Here is a 20,819-nt window from a genome sequence, read left to right as displayed (position 1 = left end):
CCTTTTTTTTCTAATAAAAAAGCAAGAGTTAACAGCCAAACAAAACTAAATATTTATTACCCTCATACTGCAGTTTACAGAAACACCCCATATGTGGTCGTAAACTGCTGTATGACCAAACGGCAGGGCGCAGAAGGAAAGGAACGCTGTATGGTTTCTGGAAGGCAGATTTTGATGGCCTTTTTTTTTTTTGGGCACCATGTCCCATTTTAAGCCCCCCTGATGCACCCCTAGAGTAAAAAATCCATAAAAGCGACCCCATCTAAGAAACTACACCCCTCAAGGTATTCAAAACTGATTTTACAAACGTCGTTAACCCTTTAGGTGTTCCACAAGAGTTATTGGCAAATGGAGATTAAATTTCAGAATTTCTATTTCTGGTAACCTTGCCTCACAAAAATGTAATATAGATAAACCAAAAATCATATGTACCCTATAAATAGTCCGAACAAAACTGCCACCTTATCCCGTAGTTTCCAAAATGGGGTGACTTTTATGGAGTTTCTACTCTAGGGGTGCATCAGGGGGGCTTCAAATGGGACATGGTGTAAAACAAAATCTGCCTTCCAAACCTGCAAACTACAGAATCGGAGCAATACATATTGAGTTTTATTTGGCTGGTAACCCTTGCTTTGTTACTGGAAAAAATGGATTAAAATGAAATTTGAGAATTTAAATTTTGAGGCAAATTTTCCATCTCCATTTGCCAATAATTCTTGTGCAACACTTGCTTTGTTACTGTAAAAAATGGAAAATTTCCCCAAAAATTTAAATTCTCAAATTTCATCCCCATTTGCCAATAACTCTTGTGCAACACCTAAAGGGTTAACAAAGTTAGTAAAATGTAGTTTCTTAGATGGGGTGACTTTTATGGAGTTTCTACTCCTGGGGTGCATCAGATGGGACATGGTGTAAATAAACCAGTCCAGCAAAACCTGCCTTCCAAAAACCAGACAGCGCACCTTTCCCTCTGCGCCCTGCCATGTGCCCGTACAGTAGTTTATGGCCACATATGGGGTGTTTCTGCAAACTACAGAATCGGGCCAAAAAATATAGCATTTTGTTTGGCTGTTAACCCTTGCTTTGCTACTGGAAAAAAATGGATTAAAATGGAAATTTTTCCCAAAAATTGAAATTCGCTAATTTTATCCCCATTTGCCAATAACTCTTGTCCAACATCTAAAGGGTTAACAAAGTTCGTAAAATCAGTTTTGAATACCTTGAGGGGTGTAGTTTCTTAAATGGGGTAACCTTTATGGAGTTTCTACTCTAGGGGTGCATCATGGGGGCTTCAAATGGGACATGGTGTAAATAAACCAGTCCAGCAAAACCTGCCTCCCAAAAACCACACAGCGCACCTTTCCCTCTGCGCCCTGCCGTGTGCCCGTACAGTAGTTTACGGCCACATATGGGGTGTTTCTGCAAACTACAGAATCAGGGCAAAAAATATAGCATTTTGTTTGCCTGTTAACCCTTGCTTTGCTACTGGAAAAAATTTATAAAAATGGAAATTTTTCCAAAAAATTAAAATTCGCTAATTTCATCCCCATTTGCCAATAACTCTTGTCCAACATCTAAAGGGTTAACAAAGTTTGTAAAATCAGTTTTGAATAGCTTTAGGGGTGTAGTTTCTTAAATGGGCTCACTTTTATGGAGTTTCTACTCTAGGGGTGCATCAGGGGGGCTTCAAATGGGATATTGTGTAAATAAACTAGTCCAGCAAAACCTGCCTTCCAAAAACCACACGGTGCACCTTTCCTTCTGCGCCCTGCCGTGTGCCCGTACAGTAGTTTACGGCCACATATGGGGTGTTTCTGCAAACTACAGAATCGGGGCAATAAATATTGAGTTTTGTTTGGCTGTTAACCCTTGCTTTGTTACTGGAAATTTTTTTATTAAAATGGAAAATTTGCCCAAAGAAATCAAAATTCTGAAATGTTATCTCCATTTGCCATTAACTCTTGTGGAACACCTAAAGGGTTAACGACGTTTGTAAAATCAGTTTTAAATAGCTTGAGGGGTGTAGTTTTTAGAATGGGGTCATTTTTGGGTGTTTTCTATTATGTAAGCCTCACAAAGTGACTTCAGACCTGAATTGGTCCCTAAAAATTGAGTTTTTTGAACATTTCTGAAACATTTCAAGATTTGCTTCTAAACTTCTAAGCCTTGTAACATCCCCAAAAAATAAAATATCATTCCCAAAATGATCCAAACATGAATGGCCTGGATAAGTCAAATCTCAGAATGGCTGAATAAGTCAAAGCGTTTTAAAGTTATCAGCACTGGTCAGATTTGCAAAAAATGGCCAAGTCCTTAAGGTGAAATAAGGCTGTGTCCTTAAAGGAAACCTGTCACCGGGATTTTGACCATAGACCTGAGGACATGGGTTTCTAGATGGCCACTAGCACATCCGCAATACCCAATCCCCATAGCTCTGTGTGCTTTTATTGTGTCAAAAAACAGATTTGATACGTATGCAAATTAACCAGAGATGAGTCCTGTATGTGAGATGAGTCAGGGACAGGACTCACCTCAGGTTAATTTGCATATGTATTAAATCATTTTTTTAACACAATAAAAGCACACCGAGCTATGGGGACTGGGTATTGCGGATGTGCTAGCGGCCATCTAGCAACCCATGTCCTCAGCTCTATGCACAAAATCCCGGTGACAGGTTCCCTTTAAGGACTATGTTTCACATTTACATTTAAACAGATCCGGCAGGCTGTTTCCAGGTTCCGTCTGGCCCCATTCATTCGGTAAACCTGCCAGAACAGCCTGCCGGATCTGTTTTAACGAAAATGTGAAACAAAAAGCTAACAATCTCCTAGTTTGCAATTACTAGCAAATTTTCAGAGACATAAGGGGATGCTCTACAGTGAGCTCCTATAGCACAAGGGGCCCATACACTGCTATTGCCAGGGACCCTTTGATGTCTGCGTCCCTATAAGCAGCTGAAAAGAAGGATTTCAGCATTGCAGCCGCCATACAGTAGTCCTCAATCTGTAACCTAGGAGACACATAGCTTTGTATAGGAGCTGCAGGCACAGGACAATTGTAAAGTTGCTTCTTCTGCTACTACAGACGTATTGGAGCTAAGAAGCATTACTACTGAAGCCCATGTCTGCTCCTGTCTACTGGGGCAGCGCTCTCACCCACCCGACAGCTCATGTGCCTGTGGTTTTGATAAAGTTAGTTGAAAGAGCCTATCACATGTCCTGTCACATGTCCCCCTCACTAGACTGCTGCTGCAGCAGTGGTGGCGGAAGCAGGAAGCTGGCGGAGTGACGTCAGGCCCGGACTGCGAGCTGCCAGCTGTGGACCCATGGAGAGAGCGGCCCCGCTAGCAGGAAGGCGAGTGACGGGCGGGATAGGAGCGGGGGGCAGGTAACGTGTGTCCTGCTGTCAGTACATAGCATGCCGGTATACTCACCTCTGTACACATACATAGCACGGAACCATATACCGGTATACTCACCTCCGTACACATACATAGTACTGTACCATATACCGGTATACTCACCTCCGTACACATACATAGTACTGTACCATATACCGGTATACTCACCTCTGTACACATACATAGCACTGTACCATATACCGGTATACTCACCTCTGTACACATACATAGCACGGAACCATATACCGGTATACTCACCTCCGTACACATACATAGTACTGTACCATATACCGGTATACTCACCTCTGTACACATACATAGTACTGTACCATATACCGGTATACTCACCTCTGTACACATACATAGCACGGAACCATATACCGGTATACTCACCTCCGTACACATACATAGTACTGTACCATATACCGGTATACTCACCTCCGTACACATACATAGTACTGTACCATATACCGGTATACTCACCTCTGTACACATACATAGCACTGTACCATATACCGGTATACTCACCTCTGTACACATACATAGCACGGAACCATATACCGGTATACTCACCTCCGTACACATACATAGTACTGTACCATATACCGGTATACTCACCTCTGTACACATACATAGTACTGTACCATATACCGGTATACTCACCTCTGTACACATACATAGCACGGAACCATATACCGGTATACTCACCTCCGTACACATACATAGTACTGTACCATATACCGGTATACTCACCTCTGTACATATACATAGTACTGTACCATATACCGGTATACTCACCTCTGTACATATACATAGTACTGTACCATATACCGGTATACTCACCTCTGTACACATACATAGCACTGCATGCCGGTATACTCACCTCTGTACACATACATAGCACTGTACCATATACCGGTATACTCACCTCTGTACACATACATAGTACTGTACCATATACCGGTATACTCACCTCTGTACACATACATAGCACGGAACCATGTACCGGTATACTCACCTCCGTACACATACATAGTACTGTACCATATACCGGTATACTCACCTCTGTACACATACATAGCACTGTACCATATACCGGTATACTCACCTCTGTACACATACATAGCACTGTACCATATACCGGTATACTCACCTCTGTACACATACATAGTACTGTACCATATACCGGTATACTCACCTCTGTACACATACATAGCACTGTACCATATACCGGTATACTCACCTCTGTACACATACATAGTACTGTACCATATACCGGTATACTCACCTCTGTACACATACATAGCACTGTACCATATACCGGTATACTCACCTCTGTACACATACATAGCACTGTACCATATACCGGTATACTCACCTCTGTACACATAGCACTGTACTATATACCGGTATACTCACCTCTGTACACATACATAGCACTGTACCATATACCGGTATACTCACCTCTGTACACATTCATAGCACTGTACCATATACCGGTATACTCACCTCTGTACACATACATAGCACTGTACCATATACCGGTATACTCACCTCTGTACACATAGCACTGTACCATAAACCGGTATACTCACCTCTGTACACATACATAGCACTGTACCATATACCGGTATACTCACCTCTGTACACATACATAGCACTGTACTATATACCGGTATACTCACCTCTGTACACATACATAGTACTGTACCATATGCCGGTATACTCGCCTCCGTACACATACGTACCACTGTACCATATACCGGTATACTCGCCTCTGTACACATTCATAGCACTGTACCATAAACCGGTATACTCACCTCTGTACACATACATAGCACTGTACCATATACCGGTATACTCACCTCTGTACACATACATAGCACTGTACCATATACCGGTATACTCGCCTCTGTACACATACATAGCACTGTACCATATACCGGTATACTCGCCTCTGTAAACATACATAGCACTGCATGCCGGTATACTCACCTCTGTACACATACATAGCACTGTACCATATACCGGTATACTCGCCTCTGTAAACATACATAGCACTGCATGCCGGTATACTCACCTCTGTACACATACATAGCACTGTACCATAAACCGGTATACTCACCTCTGTACACATACATAGCACTGTACCATATACCGGTATACTCACCTCTGTACACATACATAGCACTGTACCATATACCGGTATACTCGCCTCTGTAAACATACATAGTACTGTACCATATACCGGTATACTCACCTCTGTACACATACATAGCACTGTACCATATACCGGTATACTCACCTCTGTACACATAGCACTGTACCATATACCGGTATACTCGCCTCTGTAAACATACATAGTACTGTACCATATACCGGTATACTCACCTCTGTACACATACATAGCACTGTACCATAAACCGGTATACTCACCTCTGTACACATTCATAGCACTGTACCATATACCGGTATACTCACCTCTGTAAACATACATAGTACTGTACCATATACCGGTATACTCACCTCTGTACACATACATAGCACTGTACTATATACCGGTATACTCACCTCTGTACACATACATAGCACTGCACTATACACACACTGCTGTACCATATACGGGTATAATCACCTCTGTACACCTCTGCTTTGCATTCGCACGGAAAAATCACGCATTTTCCCGCGACGCACCCGCATCCTATCTGGCCCAAATCCATGACGCCCGTGTGAAAGAGGTCTAATAGGAAACGATAGTAGTAATGTGACTAGAGTCTGACGTTTTGGTCATCTTGTCGGCCTTGGTCATAGAGTCACAGGGAGAAAAGTAGGTAGAGTGTGTGGAGTGCCTTTGGGACAGCGGGATGGCGCCTGTAGCACTGGAGTGAGCTCCCTGCAGCTCCATTCTGCTATCGTGGAGATATCGGTGGAATTTGTCATGGTGGACCCCTTTATTTCATGGATGCTAGCCATGTGAAGAGTCTTAAATCGGGCAAAATACTGATCATCCTCTGCTGGCCTGGATCAGGGCTATGGAGTCGGAAATCAAAGGTTCTGACTTGCTGTATGTTATTTCACTCCGACTCGTGCTCTGACTCCTTAAAGAGGACTTGTCACATCTCCTGACATGCCTGTTTTCATAGCTTCATGCATTCCCCATGTAATAACCATTCTGGAGCATCTATTCCTATGTCTCCATGTTGTGCCGTTCCTTTATTATTTCTACTAGAAGTTATGAATGAAATGCTAGCAGTCTGCAGTAAGGGTACAGAGGGGAGGTAACCAGCTGGGGGGTGTACCTGCACAGTCTGAAAATGGCAGCAACTGATTGGATAGAGAGAGTCTGTGCAGGTACACCCCCCCAGCTGGTTACCTCCCCTCTGTATTAGGGTTGGGCGATATACCGGTATCACGATATACCACGGTATTAAAAAAACAGCGATATGGCGATATAGCTGTTTCCTAATTACCGCAGTATTTTGGGACGTCATAGAAGCGGTCATGTGCGCTGACCGCTTCAAAATCTGCGTCCGCGGCCGCCCACCCCAGCATGAACCATACTGGACATTTGCAGAGTACTTGTACTCGTGCAAATGTCCCCGATACCACTGCCGATACCTGCTGGCCGCTTGCGGCGGCGCTCTCAGCAGTTCGGCATGGGGGAAGGAATTCTGTGACTTGCATTCCCGGCACCCGACCTCTGAGAGGACGCTGTGATCCGCGCAATTAACCCCTCAGGTGTGGCACATGAGGGGTTAATTGCGCGGATCACAGCGTCCTGTCAGAGGTCGGGTGCCGGTAATGTTCTTCAGTCTCTGCATTGGTGGCAGTGGGCAGTGCGCCCCCCCCTCCCTCCCCAGTATTAATCATTGGTGGCAGTGGCCACAGGGTCCCCCTCCCATCATTGGTGGCAGTGGGCAGTGCGCCCCCCCCCCCTCCCCAGTATTAATCATTGGTGGCAGTGGCCACAGGGTTCCCCTCCCATCATTGGTGGCAGTGGGCAGTTCCGATCGGAGTCCCAACAGTGTAATGCTGGGGCTTCGATCGGTTACCATGGCAGCCAGGATGCTACTGAAGTCTGGGCTGCCATGGTATGTTAGTGAGCAGCATTATACTTACGTGCGCCGGGGCCGCCGGGCGCTCCTTCTTCTCATAGGTCTGTGCGGCGCATTGCTAATGCTATTAGCATTTGCAATGCGCTGCACAGACAGAAGAAGGAGCGCCCGGCGGCCACGGCGCACTTGAGTATAATGCTGCTCACTAACATACCATGGCAGCCAGGACTTCAGTAGCGTCCTGGCTGCCATGGTAACCGATCGGAGCCCCAGCATTACACTGTTGGGACTACGATCGGAACTGCCCACTGCCACCAATGATGGGAGGGGGACTCTGTGGCCACTGCCACCAATGATTAATACTGGGGAGGGAAGGGTGGGGCGTACTGCCCACTGCCACCAATGATGAGGGGGACCCTGTGGCCACTGCCACCAATGATTCATACTGGGGGGGGGGGGGTTGAGTTACCAGAGGGGGCTGATAAGAGGGAGAGGCTGGGGGGCACATGAAAGGCTGATCAGAGGCTGGGGGACTGAGCAGAGGCTGGAGGGCACATGAGAGGCTGGGGGTCTGATCAGAGGCTGGGAGCTGTTTTTTGGACTTTTGGTTGGTCAGTGGTCACAATTTTTGGTATCGGTGAGTACTTAAATAAGAGTATCGGTACTCGTACTCGGTCTAAAAAAAATGGTATCGGGACATCCCTACTATAAACCACTCGTTCTGGTACAGAATTAACCCTATAATGTTTTTGTTGTTATTAGAAGTCAATTGACTAGTTACAGATACCCGAAATGGTGAAAAATTACATATAAAAGTATAACAATTAACGCCTCCTTGTGGCTGCCTGACTGTCCCCATACAGTATAACGTCTCCTTGTGGCTGTCCCCATACAGTATAACGTCTCCTTGTGGCTGTCCCCATACAGTATAACGTCTCCTTGTGGCTGTCCCCATACAGTATAACGTCTCCTTGTGGCTGTCCCCATACAGTATAACGTCTCCTTGTGGCTGTCCCCATACAGTATAACGTCTCCTTGTGACTGTCCCCATACAGTATAACGTCTCCTTGTGACTGTCCCCATACAGTATAACGTCTCCTTGTGACTGTCCCCATACAGTATAACGTCTCCTTGTGACTGTCCCCATACAGTATAACGTCTCCTTGTGGCTGTCCCCATACAGTATAACGTCTCCTTGTGGCTGTCCCCATACAGTGTAACGTCTCCTTGTGGCTGCCCTCATACAGTGTAACGTCTCCTTGTGGCCGCCCCATGCAGTGTAACGTCTCCTTGTGGCCGCCCCATGCAGTGTAACGTCTCCTTGTGGCCGCCCCATGCAGTGTAACGTCTCCTTGTGGCCGCCCCATGCAGTGTAACGTCTCCTTGTGGCCGCCCCATGCAGTGTAACGTCTCCTTGTGGCCGCCCCATGCAGTGTAACGTCTCCTTGTGGCCGCCCCATGCAGTGTAACGTCTCCTTGTGGCCGTCCCATGCAGTGTAACGTCTCCTTGTGGCCGTCCCATGCAGTGTAACGTCTCCTTGTGGCCGCCCCATGCCGTGTAACGTCTCCTTGTGGCCGCCCCATGCCGTGTAACGTCTCCTTGTGGCCGCCCCATGCCGTGTAACGTCTCCTTGTGGCCGCCCCATGCCGTGTAACGTCTCCTTGTGGCCGCCCCATGCCGTGTAACGTCTCCTTGTGGCCGCCCCATGCCGTGTAACGTCTCCTTGTGGCCGCCCCATGCCGTGTAACGTCTCCTTGTGGCCGCCCCATGCCGTGTAACGTCTCCTTGTGGCCGCCCCATGCCGTGTAACGTCTCCTTGTGGCCGCCCCATGCCGTGTAACGTCTCCTTGTGGCCGCCCCATGCCGTGTAACGTCTCCTTGTGGCCGCCCCATGCCGTGTAACGTCTCCTTGTGGCCGCCCCATGCCGTGTAACGTCTCCTTGTGGCCGCCCCATGCCGTGTAACGTCTCCTTGTGGCCGCCCCATACCAAGTGTTTTTTTTTTCTTCTTCTAAATGGGCATTTATTGGAATTTTTTTTATATCGTCCAAACCTACTCTCTACCCTTACTGCAGACTGCTAGCAATTCATTCTTAACTTCTAGTAGAAATAATAAAGGAACCTGATAGAACCTGAAGAATAGATGCTCCAGAATTGTTACTACTTGGGAATGCATGACGCTATTAAAACAGACATGTCAGGAGCGGTGACAGGTCCTCTTTTTATTAAAAAAAAAACCTGGCCAATAATTCAGTAATAACAAATTCCCTGTAGTAAACTGGTAACATTGGTAATCGGGATACTGATTAACCATGGTTGTTGGAATACAGTTACTAAAATTCCTGACATTTTCTACATTCCTACAGGTAAATATGTAATGCACTCTGGAGAACACTGTTGTACATATTAATAATTGTAAGATATCTATGAAGTTAGAAAAGCTTTATATGTTTGTGCTAAACAATGCAGAGAATCATGTGCAAGTCTAAATGGGAATACAAGAAACATGTAAGAAGTAAAGCTGCTATATTCAGTGCTTGTCACAAAAGGGTTGGCTGGGTTCACGTCACTTTTTTGTCATACGTTTAATCTAGACCAAACGTATACGTTAACGGACACCTCATAAAGATGCCATACTGTGGTCTCCGTCACATAGGGTTCCATTGTTTAAAAAATAAATATATATATTTCAGTTTTGTTTTTTTGAAGGAGTTTTGTGCATTCCGTATTTTGCGGGACGGAACAGCTGGCCCCTAATAAAACAGTACTATCCTTGTCCGTAATGCGGACAATAATAGGACATGTTCTATCATTTTGCGGAACGGACATACGGAATGCACACTGAGTAACTTCAGTTTTTTTTGCGGACCCAATGAAATGAATGGTTCCACATACAGTCCGCAAAAAAACTGAACGACCACAGAAATAAAATACGTTAGTGTGCATGAGGCCTAAGGGAGAGGGGAGAACACAGGAGAGGTGAGAACTGATTTTCTATCTCCATTAGAACACCCTGCTTATGGCCCCTTTAAGATGAGCGAGTGTCACGCTCTGGACTCGCAGTGCAGCTCCCTTCCTGAACTTCCAGCACTGCCGGGGTCGCATAGCATTATATTGATTTATGATGCTATGTAACCCTTACAGTTCTGGAATGTATTGGATAATGCTGACAGCATTATGTCAGTGTTATGCAATACATTCCAGACCTTTAAGGGTTACTTAGCATCATAAATCAATATTAGAGTTGAGCGAAGCGAGCTTCGGATGCTTAATCCACACATGGCTTTGTTAAATAACTTCGGTAGTTGTTTTTTTTTGTTTTTTTTAGGTGGAAACGCACCGTAAAGGGATTCGGTCACATCTTTTTACCCTATAGAGATGCGGACATGCACGGCTAGATCACCGCTAGCATGTCCGCAATATACCTGTCTCTGAGTGAGTGTAAAAAATGATTTATATATATATATATTTATATATACAGTACAGAGCAAAAGTTTGGACACACCTTCTCATTCAAAGAGTTTTCTTTATTTTTATGACTATGAAAATTGTAGATTCACACTGAAGGCATCAAAACTATGAATTAACACATGTGGAATTATATACATAACAAAAAAGTGTGAAACAACTGAAAATATGTCATATTCTAGGTTCTTCAAAGTAGCCACCTTTTGCTTTGATTACTGCTTTGCACACTCTTGGCATTCTCTTGATGAGCTTCAAGAGGTAGTCACCTGAAATGGTCTTCCAACAGTCTTGAAGGAGGTCCCAGAGATGCTTAGCACTTGTTGGCCCTTTTGCCTTCACTCTGCGGTCCAGCTCACCCCAAACCATCTCGATTGGGTTCAGGTCCGGTGACTGTGAAGGCCAGGTCATCTGGCGCAGCACCCCATCACTCTCCTTCATGGTCAAATAGCCCTTACACAGCCTGGAGGTGTGTTTGGGGTCGTTGTCCTGTTGAAAAATAAATGATGGTCCAACTAAACGCAAACCGGATGGAATAGGATGCCGCTGCAAGATGCTGTGGTAGCCATGTTGGTTCAGTATGCCTTTAATTTTGAATAAATCCCCAACAGTGTCACCAGCAAAGCACCCCACACCATCACACCTCCTCCTCCATGCTTCACGGTGGGAACCAGGCATGTAGAGTCCATCTGTTCACCTTTTCTGCATCGCACAAAGACGCGGTGGTTGGAACCAAAGATCTCAAATTTGGACTCATCAGACCAAAGCACAGATTTCCACTGGTCTAATGTCCATTCCTTGTGTTCTTTAGCCCAAACAAGTCTCTTCTGCTTGTTGCCTGTCCTTAGCAGTGGTTTCCTAGCAGATATTCTACCATGAAGGCCTGATTCACACAGTCTCCTCTTAACAGTTGTTCTAGAGATGTGCCTGCTGCTAGAACTCTGTGTGGCATTGACCTGGTCTCTAATCTGAGCTGCTGTTAACCTGCGATTTCTGAGGCTGGTGACTCGGATGAACTTATCCTCCGCAGCAGAGGTGACTCTTGGTCTTCCTTTCCTGGGGCGGTCCGCATGTGAGCCAGTTTCTTTGTAGCGCTTGATGGTTTTTGTGACTGCACTTGTGGACACTTTCAAAGTTTTCCCAATTTTTCGGACTGACTGACCTTCATTTCTTAAAGTAATGAAGGCCACTCGTTTTTCTTTACTTAGCTGCTTTTTTCTTGCCATAATACAAATTCTAACAGTCTATTCAGTAGGAGTATCAGCTGTGTATCCACCTGACTTCTCCACAACGCAACTGATGGTCCCAACCCCATTTATAAGGCAAGAAATCCCACTTATTAAACCAGACAAGGCACACCTGTGAAGTGAAAACCATTTCAGGTGACTACCTCTTGAAGCTCATCCAGAGAATGCCTAGAGTGTGCAAAGCAGTAATCAAAGCAAAAGCTGGCTACTTTGAAGAACCTAGAATATGACATATTTTCAGTTGTTTCACACTTTTTTGTTATGTATATAATTCCACATGTGTTAATTCAGCCACGCCCCCCTGTGGAGGAGCCAGCACTGCCTGTGTCCACGAATCTCCTCCTTGCTCACGAAGTCAGATCGCCGTAATCTCGCCGTGTGCAAGCTTGCGCATGCGCAGTGCAGGCAATAGTGTTCCTTCCCTGTGCTGGTATCGGTCTAAGGGAAGGAACTACACATGCGCGAGCTTGCACACCGCAAGATTACAGCAATCTGACTTTGTGAGCAAGGAGGAGATTCCTGGATACAGTCGGTGCTGGCTCCTTAACAGGGGGTGTGGCTGGGCTCCATAACGGTTAGTACAGCCCCTTGGGCACCTTACCAGGTTCATTTACATACATATTTATAAAATCATTTTTTACACTCAATAAAACCACTCAGAGATATGGGACAGGTATATTGCGGACATGCTAGCGACGATCTAGCCGTGCATGTCCGCATCTCTATAGGGTAAAAAGAGGTGACAGAATCCCTTTAAAATTTGAGACCGATCTTGGCTTCAGTTCCGACTAGTATCTCACACGCGACTTCGTGAATAACTAACTTCGGCTCATCGGAGCCCATTCATTCTAATACTGTACGGAGACGAATCTCAGTACAGTATTATTCCGAAGTTTTGAAGGAAGTGACTTCAGATTAAGGCCCCGTGGCCATGCTGCGGCCTGCAAATTGCGGGCCGCAATGCACGAACACCGACCGTGGGGCAGCCGCGGTGGATCGCGGACCTATTCACTTTAATGGGTCAGCGATCTGCCCGTTCCGCAAAAGATAGGACATGTTCAATCTTTTTGCGGAACGGAAGTACGGGACGAAACCCCACAGAAGCACTCCGTAGTGCTACCGTAGGGTTCCGTTCCGTGCTTCCATTCCACACCATTCGCATCTCCCGGATTTTTATCTTTTTTAACCTGGAGTTGTTACATTTCTACGGACTCCACAGCTTTAGGCCTCTTTCACACTACCGTATGGCTATTTCAGTGTTTTGCAGTCCGTTTTTCACAGATCTGTTGTTCCGTTTTTTGTTTCCGTTCTGTTTTTCCGTATGGCATATACAGTAATTGCATAGAACAAATTAGGCTGGGCATAACATTTTCAATAGATGGTTCCACAAAAAACAGAACGGATACGGAAGACATATGGATGCATTTCCGTATGCATTCCGTTTTTTTTTTTTTTTTTTTGCGGGCTCATTGACTTTAAGGCCCCTTTCACACGAGTGAGTTTTCCACGCGGGTGCAATGCGTGACGTGAACGCATTGCACCCACACTGAATCCGGACCCATTCATTTCTATGGGGCTGTACACACGAGCAGTGATTTTAACGCAACACTTTTCTTTTCGATGTCCCACTAGGGGTCTTGAACATGTGCTCATCTAAAACACAGTAATACTTTGTGCACAGTATGCATAGGAGCCATGGAAACCTGTGGGGTGGTGAGCCCCCTCAGCACAGACAGCGGCATCTAAGGGCTCATGCACACGACCTTATGTATTTTGTGGTCCGCTAAAAACGGATCCGCATCCGTGTGCATTCCGTATTTTGCGGAACAGAACAGCTGGCCCTTCATAGAACAGTACTATCATTGTCCGTAATGCGGACAATAATAGGACATGTTCTATTTTTTTTTGTGTGGAACGGTTATACGGAAACGGAATCCATACGGAGTAACTTGGTTTTTTTTTGCGGACCCATTAAAGTGAATGGTTCCGCATATGGTCCTCAAAAGAAAAGAAAATGCATTTGTGTGCATGAGCCCTAAGGAGTAAAGCCTCTTTCACACGATCGAATTTTCCACGCGGGTGCAATGCGTGACGTGAACGCATTGCACCCACACTGAATCCGGACCCATTCATTTCTATGGGGCTGTACACACGAGCAGTGATTTTAACGCATCACTTGTGCGTTGCGTGAAAATCGCAGCATGTTCTATATTCTGCGTTTTTCACGCAACGCAGGCCCCATAGAAGTGAATGGGGCTGCGTGAAAATCGCAAGCAAGTGCGGATGCGGTGCAATTTTTCACGCACGGTTGCTAGGAGACGATCGGGATGGGGACCCGATCATTATTATCATAATAGCATTCTTAATACAGAATGCATAATACAATAGGGCTGGAGGGGTTAAAAAAAAATAATATAACTCGCCTTAATCCACTTAATCGCGAAGCCCGGCTTCTCTTCTGTCTTCTTCTTTGCTGTGCACAGGAAAAGGACCTTTTGATGATGTCACTGCGCTCATCACATGGTCTGTCACTTGATCCATCACCATGATAAAAGATCATGTGATGGACCATGTGATGAGCACAGTGATGTCATCAAAGGTCCTATTCCTCAAAGAAGAAGACAGAAGAGAAGCCGGGCTGAGCGATCAAGTGGATTAAGGTGAGTTACATTTAAAAAAAAATGTTTTTTAACCTCTCCAGCCCTTTTGTACTATGCATTCTGTATTAAGAATGCTATTATTTTCCCTTATAACATGGTTATAAGGGAAAATAATAGCATTCTTAATACAGAATGCATAGTACAAAAGGGCTGGAGGGGTTAAAAAAAAATATAAAAAAATAATACAATCTACACAACACCTAACCCAAACCCGAACTTCTGTGAAGAAGTTCTGGTTTGGGTACCAAACATGCCGATTTTTCTCATGTGCCTGCAAAACGCATTACAATGTTTTGCACTCGCGCGGAAAAATCACGCATTTTCCCGCAACGCACCCGCATCTTATCCGGACAAAAAACATCACGCCTGTGTGAAAGAGGCCTTAGTCGAGAGAGATCACGGGGCCAGATCCATTGCTCCTTCCTTGTAAAGATGCCTCAAGTCTTTCCACCTCATTCCTTTTGGTCAATCATCTAAGATATGCCTGGTCATTATTAAATAGACCCTCCCAAAGGAGTTTGGGGGGCTCTTCAGTGGGTACAGTAGGAGCCCTTGGTTCACATTTATTAGGGGATATGGTAATTTAGAGAGGTTCTGTGCAATGACAAGTCTCTTTAAGGCTAGGTCTACACGACGACACTTGTCGCGCGACAAATAGGGCACAACTACAACATTTTGTTGCACCAATGTCTCGCGACTATTTTTATAATGGCAGTCTATGGTGTCGCACTGCGACATGCAACTGCGATGCAACAGTCGCAGAAAATCCATTTGAGATGGATTTTTCTGCGACTGTTGCTTCGCAGTCGCAGCATGTTGCAGTGCGACACCATAGACTGCCATTATAAAAATTGTCGTGCGACATTGGTGCAACAAAATGTTGCTCGACAAATGTCATTGTGTTGACCTAGCCTAAATCATCGATGCTCTGCTTGTCAGATTGCCAGGGATGAAAATATCTGCGCAGTGGCAACAAAAGCTCTGTATAGAGACCATCCATGGTCAGTCCTCGGTGTGTCCACCAATGTGATCTTCTGAGGCACCTCATGGTGTTGGATCAGACATGGGCTGGATTTCTCCTTTAACTGGACTAAGGTGTGGCTGACGAATGCTGTAGTATTGTTGGGGAGCTCATCCATGAAGTCCTCCACGTACAGAGATCTTAGCGCAGCCTGAAGCCCTTATATTAGAATCATACTTGTCCACAAAGAGGTTGTAGCAGGGTATGAGTGCCATCCGCCATTAGTGGCGAGCTCCATCAGAGTATACTCGCTGCTCTTCAGAGGGTTGTACACAGTGTCGTTCCTCATGTTTCAGAATAAATAGTTTCCATGAGTGTAATTACTGACTTACTGTATAAATGACGGGAAAACAATTTAGTGACGTCCAGGCTGATTGTTACTCTGCCAGGGGACGCTGTGTTAATTAGTCACCCGTCTTGTTGTGGCACTACCTAGAGATGAAGCTGCTCCTCCAGGATCTAGTTCCTCATAATTAGCTTGTGTCATAGGAGACATTCCTCCTTGTTTAGTCTTGTAGCACCTAGAGAACATATGGCGGTGGTTTGTACCAGTGAGTGCCGCGGCTTCCTCAAACAGCTGATCAGCTGGCCCCCCCCCCGCTGATTTCATATTGATGACCTGTCCTCTAATTTACTCTAAGCATATTAAACGCGCACGTCTGTTAATAATACACAATAGTGTAGGAACATATGGGTCATAAAAGGTAGACCACATCAATCCTTATACAGTCTTAGGCCTCATTCACACGTCAGTGTTCGGTCAGTGATTTCCATCAGTGATTTGTGAGCCAAAACCAGGTGCAGCTCTAAACACAGAACAGGAGCAGATCTTTCCCTTCTACCTCATGTCTGTGGAGGCTCCACTTCTGGTTTTGGCTCACAAATCACTGATGGAAATCACTGACCAAACACTGAAGTGTGAACGAGGCCTTACTATTTATGCCAGGGCCAGTGATTTGTGCCAAAGCATGTCACTTGTATGATGGGCCAAACCATTGTAAGTGTCTGTGTCACACAGCCTGCCTTATAGGAAGTGTCTGTAGTCCATTACTAGCACTGTGTGGAGGTAATTCACTTAAGTCCCTATTGCACAGGGATTATCATTAAAGGGGTTTTGCCATCTCAGACAATGGGGGCATATCGCACCTACAATGAGAACGGAGCGGGGAGATGAAAGGAGGGCGCACTGCACATGCGCAGCCACCCTTCATTCATTTCTATGGGGCTGCCGGGATCGGCTATTTCCGTCTGCCCCATAGAAATGAACGGGAGCAGGGGCCGCGCGTGCGCGGTGTGCTCCCATTTACTTCTGTGGGAGCAACGCTTGGTGGTGGACGGACCCCGGGGTCCTCCCCCCACAGCTCTCCCCGCTCTGTTCTGCCCCCATTGTATGTGATGGGAATACCCCTTTAAGATCATCGCCAGCAAGCATTCATATGAACGATCATTAGCGATGACCTGGCAGTGGAATACTGCCGCCGATTACCTGATGAATGAGCGTAATTGGAATCTTTTAACATGTTTAAAAATCATCGTTTGCCAGCAGCAGATTGCGCTGTGTAATCCACACTCGGCTGCCGACAAAGAATGATTCATTATAGGGACGATCAATGGCCTTAGCGATCTCTCCTCCAGATACTGTGGAGGAGATTGCTGGGAAGGTACGCTGTAGAATCTGTCTGTGTAATAGGACCTTTATATCTGCTGCTCCGTGTGAAACATGTCCTCTCCTGGAAATCACCTGTCTTATCAGCCGTGCAGATACTTGAGCATATCTACTATTGATAGCAGACTCTCCATAAATCTAATTTATCATCCCTCCGGGGAGGCGCGTAGCCTAGGTGAGTGCACACAAGAGCCTGTGCTGCCAGGTACCGTAGGAAAGTCATTGATTTTCTCTGCCTTAGTGCTTCAATCCTATCTTGTGTAAATGAATGATGTGTAACCCTTTCAAGACCAACGCCTTTGGATACCTGAAAGTCCAGAGCAAAATTTAAACTTTTGGAATGCCATATTCTAAGGTCGGCCAGTTGAATCCTTATCTTCCCTGACATCAGCCATCTGAGAAGCAGGAGGCGCCCTTCTTATTTGATGGTAGGCTGATCCCATTGAAATCAGTGGGTTTGGTCAATGCACATCTAATGAGTATTGCCAGTTTAAGGCCTCATGCACACGACCGCATGTATTTTGCGGTTCGCAAAAAATACGGATGACATTCGTGCGCCTTCCGTATTTTGTGGAACAGAGCAGCTGGCCCCTGATAGAACAGTACTATCCTTGTCCATAATGCGGACAATAATAGGACATGTTCTATTTTTATTTATTTTTTTGTGATACGGACATACGGAAACAGAATGCGCACGGAGTAACTTCCGTTTTTTTCCCGGACCCTTTGAAAAGAATGGCTCCGTATACGGTCCGCAAATAAACCAGAGCGGACACGGAAAGAATATACATTTGTGTGCATGAGCCCTGAGGCTGAATCTTTTTTGTCTTTGGGCGGCAGATCGTGCTGTGTGAACTGTGGTCTTCTGCCCTGAGTGTCCATCACTCATCCTCTTACATTGGAGGTGATCACTAAACGTAAAATGCAGCTCTTTCTTCCACTGATGAGCAGGTAAATGTCAGGAAGGAACGCAGGAAGAAATGCGTCTTAAAGGCGTTGTCCCATAAAATAAAAAATATTCTAGTTTTCAAACCAGCTCCCGGATCTGAATACTTTTGTAATTGCTTTGAATTATTCAATGAAATCTATCTGTATAGCGCCACCTGCTATTTTTCAAATTCTCTGTCCCACTCACTGAGACGGAAGCACATGCCCAGTTCCATCCTTCAACTGCCACCAGCTGCAGCTGAAAGGACCCCCCCCCCCTTCCCCAAATCTGACAGCTTGAAATAAATGTAGGAGAACAATTGGAGCAATGAATGAGGAGATCCCTGGATCCATGTGAGGTACAGGGCTGGTTCTCGCTTTGTTAGAGAGAGGTTGTCATGTACTAGATTATGTATGAGTTTCATTTTTTACATTATTCATGGGATAACCCCTTTGAGAGCGGATAGAGACAGATGCAGAGGGACAAAAACTAGTGACAGGTAATATGTGGTTAGAATTTTTTTAATTTATTATTTATTCATTTTAATTTTACAAAAAAAAAAGCTATAAAACTATATCGGGATGACTGTCACTTGGTGGGAAGGTCATTAATGTAGGGAATCTCTTATAAATGGCATTGTTCCATTCTTACACTGACGGCTGCAAAAATTTACATTTGTTTCTTAAGAGAAAGAAGTGGCTAGGATCTTGCACTGCGGTGACATAGTTATCACCCCGCCTTATCTCAGTGGAGGTTAAAGGTGCTGAACAGAGCGGTGTTCTGCCATGGGGGCAGTGGTGTCCTTTGCTCGCAGAGTATACAAGGTCATCAGCGGGATGGGTTACATATTGCTGCAGTCACGGGTTATGTGTTTTACACGGTAGGATATGGCCGCACCTGACGGGTCTCGCAGTTCCTCTGCGATATTGTCTTTATATCCGTTTGTCCCTGTAAAATCACCTTTGATACTCCTCTCTCTTTTACAGATCTAACAGAAGATTTCCGACAAAGAGCTAATGCATGCAGAGATCCTTGTGTCCCAGATTGTAGCGCAGACACCGATGTGGGCAGACTAAGAGCGTTTCAAAGATGGGTCAAGACAAAGGAAAATTTGACTTTTATATTGGTCTCATCCTGGCGATTAGCTCAAGTATATTTATCGGTGGCAGCTTCATACTGAAGAAGAAAGGGCTGCTGCGGCTGGCAAGAAATGGCTCTATGAGAGCAGGTATATAATGGGTCTCGTACTTGACACCACGCTGTATTGGGCAGTTTGCTAGCAATGACTTGTTGGCAAACCCTTCACCACATGGGAAGTTGACGCAAATCTTCAGTTTAAATGGTGCAATAACTGCAGCAATGTTCTGTAAAATTGTGGCCTGATCCACTTATGTGCCTGAGGGTTTCAGATAACTAATGATCATGACAGCATTTTTCCAGAATTCCTCCCAACAATCAATTAGTAAAACATTACCGTCCACCCCTTCTCACCTTGAAATGGATCAGGATCAATAGCTAGCTCTCAACTGCACAACCAGGGGTTGATGGCAGAAATATTAGGTGAATTGTCCCTTTAAGATCGCAGTTGAGGACACGTATATATATTGGGAATGCGTCATCAGAAAATGAACTAGTTTTTATGTCAATATTTGTGTGATTTGGGTTATTTTCCATGTCACTATATTTTAGAAAATTACCTAAACTAATGCAGTTTCCATTCTGGCCACTAGGCCGAATAATATGTTGAGACTTCATGTTTTGCACAGGTAACTTTTCAGTAGCAATCACATTATTATCGCAGGCAGATTTACATTGACAAGTAACACCTCTGTGTAGATAACACAGGATCCATCATTTACAATAGCTCATCAGCTCCCTTCTGACCTCTTCACAGGTCCCAGAGCATGCCTAGAAAGCTCTCCCCTAGAAGTCAATGTCCCCCCTGTCCATTTTGTCTATGGCCCAGGTGGTTGCTCTCAAAAGACAAGAATTAAGCTTAGTAGCCAGTTTGAAAACTGCATGATTTTAGGATTTTTTTTTTTACATGTAGATCGGGACATGGAAAAAAAATAAATAAAAAATTGACAAAAATTGTAAAACAAATGTATAACATAAAAACTATTTAAACAATAGCCCATTTTCTGATGACACATTTTCTTTAAAGTGATTACAGTAAAACAATTTCAGAAGGACACTTAAACATGGGGTCCTCTGATCTCTCCTACAATGCACTGTATTGCATTACATTGTATTACCTCTGTGTACCTGGAAGCCCGGGAGTTATTTTTTGGCCCTTGACTCCCATAGTAACCCATGGCAATGGAGGCTGATGGGGTGATGGAGTGAGACGCCTCTCTCTCTAACCACTTAGATGCCA

The 20,819-nt window shown here is 45.0% G+C and overlaps 1 protein-coding gene across 2 annotated transcripts in view; it reads left to right on the top strand.

Annotated features, from left to right (window-relative positions):
• The first annotated feature begins 3,256 nt into the window (after positions 1-3,256).
• Positions 3,257-20,819, top strand: part of NIPA2 (NIPA magnesium transporter 2) — a 36,687-nt gene continuing 19,124 nt past the window's right edge. The window contains exons 1-2 of one of the 2 annotated variants that reach the window (XM_044286298.1): positions 3,257-3,387; positions 19,429-19,670. In XM_044286298.1, coding sequence (XP_044142233.1) covers positions 19,532-19,670 — 139 coding nt within the window. In that variant the 5' untranslated portion in view covers positions 3,257-3,387; positions 19,429-19,531. The remainder of the gene's footprint in view (positions 3,388-19,428; positions 19,671-20,819) is intronic. The other variant, XM_044286300.1, reaches the window with a different exon arrangement.

Source organism: Bufo gargarizans, chromosome 3, assembly GCF_014858855.1.
Source record: "Bufo gargarizans isolate SCDJY-AF-19 chromosome 3, ASM1485885v1, whole genome shotgun sequence".
NCBI lineage: Eukaryota > Metazoa > Chordata > Amphibia > Anura > Bufonidae > Bufo > Bufo gargarizans.
Note: the sequence above shows the minus strand (reverse complement) of the source record. Positions and strands in the feature narration are given on the sequence as shown.